At 33.3% G+C, this 3278-nt stretch overlaps 1 protein-coding gene across 2 annotated transcripts; it reads left to right on the top strand.

The window, feature by feature from the left end:
- The first annotated feature begins 13 nt into the window (after positions 1-13).
- Positions 14-1782, top strand: Uch-L5 (ubiquitin carboxy-terminal hydrolase L5). 2 transcript variants are annotated; one of them, XM_017638937.1, is made up of 3 exons: positions 14-210; positions 426-1174; positions 1269-1782. In XM_017638937.1, exons 1-3 carry the CDS (start codon positions 135-137, stop codon positions 1278-1280), a joined length of 837 nt encoding a protein of 278 aa, XP_017494426.1. In that variant the 5' UTR covers positions 14-134; the 3' UTR covers positions 1281-1782. The 2 variants fall into 2 exon arrangements, with proteins under 2 accessions (XP_017494426.1, XP_017494424.1); XM_017638935.1 differs by having other exon boundaries at positions 1226-1782.
- The last annotated feature ends 1496 nt before the right edge of the window (positions 1783-3278 follow it).

The following is a 3278-nucleotide window of genomic DNA, read 5'->3' as shown; positions in this document are numbered from 1 at the left end:
GACATTTCCCCACCTCTTATTAAATTCGCCTTGGAAGAAAGTTTATGTGTGTCGCGAAATAATTGTTAAAAAATCAGATCATTGCGAATACAAGTTATAAATTTTTATTTGTATTTTAACCATATAGAAGCGAAATGTCGGACGGAGCAGGCAGTTGGTGTTTGATTGAAAGTGATCCCGGCGTATTTACGGAACTGATTCGTGAATTTGGTAAGAAAATTTGTAATGACTGGTATGCAACTTGCAAATTTTATTAAAATCCATTTTGATGGTCGACATAAAAGCATTGCTTTTGCTAATTAGACCCATAAAAAACTGCCCTCAAAATTACGCTAGTTCCATGTTTTGGTTCAATATAATCGAATGGTAGAGTGCTTATGTCAACATATACATATATGTGCATATTTTTAATTTATTCTACGCAGGCTGTGAAGGTGTGCAAGTGGAAGAAATCTGGAGCCTAGATCCCGACTTGTTTAAAGACCTTGAACCTATACATGGCTTGATTTTCCTATTCAAATGGGTCCAGGACGACGAGCCTACTGGTTCAGTCGTGAGGGACTATCGTCTAGATAACATTTTCTTCGCAAAACAAGTTATAAATAATGCTTGCGCTACGCAAGCCATACTAAGCATACTATTGAATTGCAATCACGAAGATATAAAATTGGGACCAACGCTTACTGAATTCAAAGAATTTTCGCAGTCATTTGACCCTTTGAATAAAGGTTTAACGCTTAGCAACGCACCGAAAATCCGCTCCGTTCACAATTCTTTTGCGCGACAAACCCTCTACGAGCTAGATACGAAAAATCAAAACAAAGATGACGACGTTTACCATTTTATTGGCTACATACCCATAAATGGACGTTTGTATGAGTTGGATGGTTTAAAAGAAGGACCGGTGGATTTGGGCCCTGCATCCCCTGATCAAAATTGGATCGACGTCATTCGCCCAATTATTGAGAAGCGCATGCAAAAGTACAGCGAAGGAGAAATCCATTTTAATCTTATGGCTCTTGTGTCTGATAGGTTGAAGATATATCAGCAAAAAATAGACAAGCTAATAGCAGCCACCGATGATGCTATGGAGACAGACGATGATCGAGAGACTGAAATAGCTAAATTGCGTTCGAAAATAGAACACGAGGTCGAAAAAAGGAAACGATATAAGGTAGTATACTGTATATAAAATCCAAAGTCAATAAAGACCGCTTTTTTTCAGATTGAGAATGTACGACGTAAGCATAACTATTTACCATTTATAGTGCAGTTACTAAAAATGTTGGGAGAACAAGGTCAGTTAGTGCCTCTATATGAAAAAGCGAAACAACGTGCCGTAGAGAGAGAAGCTGCCGCCTCTAAATGCAAATCATAAACGTTTAACCGTACTCGGCTGCATTTTAAACTCTTAACATATTGGGATGTATGCATAAAACCTACGAAATTATTCTTCTTACAATTTCAGATCTTTTACTCGATTTGTTCAAATAAATTTAAGCGAAAGGTATGAAATTTTAAGAAAAAGCAATTGCTTAGTTTTTATGCATACGGCCCATTGTGTGTGTGTTTTAACGCTACATTCATGCATGTTACTAATAAAGCCTAGTTATCTACATTCTTTTATATGCATATTTCTAACGTATTAACTACGGTGGAAGAATTTGTACAAGCTCGTTAATATTTTGGCAAAAGTTTGTGGAAATGCCAAATAAAGCTAAATATCTACAATAAAAACAAATGTTTTATTTAAAAAGTCCCTAACAGTAAAATTAATTTTAATTAATTTGTTTTATTTGCAATATATTTCCATTATTGGCACTAATATATATAATATATAGTTTAATGTATATATATTTAATCTTCATTACAATATACTATGCAGATTTCATCGCGTTTTGCATTAATATGAAAGTATTGTATATAGGAATATTATGTTAATCAGTGATTTTGTCGGTTTATAAGTTTTATCCATTCATTTTAATATGGATTGTTATTCAAGGGTTTTGAACCTAGTTTGGTGTTCTATATTTTAAATGGGGGGCGAGTATGTTTTATTAACTTATGAGTCTTTAAATTTTTATGTTCTCTTAATTGGTTTGACTAACAATAAACTTTATAATGGATTACAAATTAATTAACCCAAAAAACATTGCGCAATCACAAAAGAGAAGATACATATGGAGGGATTCACTTCAAGCCACGCTGGGCGTTAAAAAAAAATACTTTTCGACTAGCTGGGAAGCAGGAAAAAATTCGAAAATATTGATTTCTATAGATTTTTGTACGGGGTATCTTATGGTGCTAGTGGTGAAAATTCGAAACGAAAATTGCATTTTTTTCAATGAAATTACCATCATCATTTATGTGTCGATTGTCGATAGCAACCGAACTTCAGTTGCGTTGCTAGTTGCCGAAACGATATTACGGCTGTAACTTATGCTGGATTTTCACTAGGCATTAAATGGCAAAAATACAAATGACAAAGTCGGCATTAAAAATTTCGTGCATTCATTAAACAATATATTGCGTAAATATAAATGTTTCTGAATCGATCTTTCTTATTCAACAAATTGAAGAAAGGAATTTTAAAAAAACAAGCTAGTTTTAGCCCATTAAGTTCATTTCCACATAGCAATTTTTTAAATGCCATACATTTTTTATCATTTCAATGCCTAGTGGAAATTCGGCATTAATATAATGCTGGGTATTCAGATGTATATTGTTTTTTTATTGTTAACAAAGATTTTGTTATACAAATCCAACGATAGTATTATATACAAGAACGGCCGACGAGAGAAAACTCGTGATTTTTTAGTCACGGGCTCTTGTATAAATATTAAGTGTATAAAATTAAGATATGGCCCATGCCAAGCCATTGGAAATCCAATTCTCTTTGATTAATCGAACATCTGGTATCAGGCAATATAAGTAAATATTAACACGAATGTCCTCTCAAACATGAAAATTCTCTTAATTCTGAGACACTTAAATTAATGAAAATGGAAAAAGTACAACATGAAATTAAGGGTTTATATTTGAGGCCACCATTTTTTGCATTATACTTGCTTCTCTTCGATTGCCTTATATTACTTTGAGGTTAATAAAAAAGTATTCGGCAAAATAATCAATGATTAACTTTCTTAATGAAAATAAAGTCGGCATCATTTGTTTAGGGGCACCGAAATTGCGCATATGGAAAGTGTGCATTTAGACATTTCGGTTTCAACCGAAACTGCATGTATGTTGGTTTTTGCTATATGCATTATTTCGGTTTT

The sequence above is a fragment of the Rhagoletis zephyria genome, unplaced genomic scaffold (assembly GCF_001687245.7).
Source record: "Rhagoletis zephyria isolate East Lansing unplaced genomic scaffold, Rhagoletis_zephyria_1.1 Rzeph_scaffold_27590, whole genome shotgun sequence".
Lineage (NCBI taxonomy): Eukaryota > Metazoa > Arthropoda > Insecta > Diptera > Tephritidae > Rhagoletis > Rhagoletis zephyria.
This window is presented reverse-complemented; position numbering and strand designations above follow the sequence as displayed.

Coding starts and splice junctions, on each gene's coding strand:
- Uch-L5 (XM_017638935.1), top strand. CDS start 135: ATGTCGGACGGAGCAGGCAGTTGGTGTTTGATTGAAAGTGATCCCGGC. Junction 211..425: donor GGAACTGATTCGTGAATTTG/GTAAGAAAATTT, acceptor TATTCTACGCAG/GCTGTGAAGGTGTGCAAGTG. Junction 1,175..1,225: donor AAAAAAGGAAACGATATAAG/GTAGTATACTGT, acceptor GCTTTTTTTCAG/ATTGAGAATGTACGACGTAA.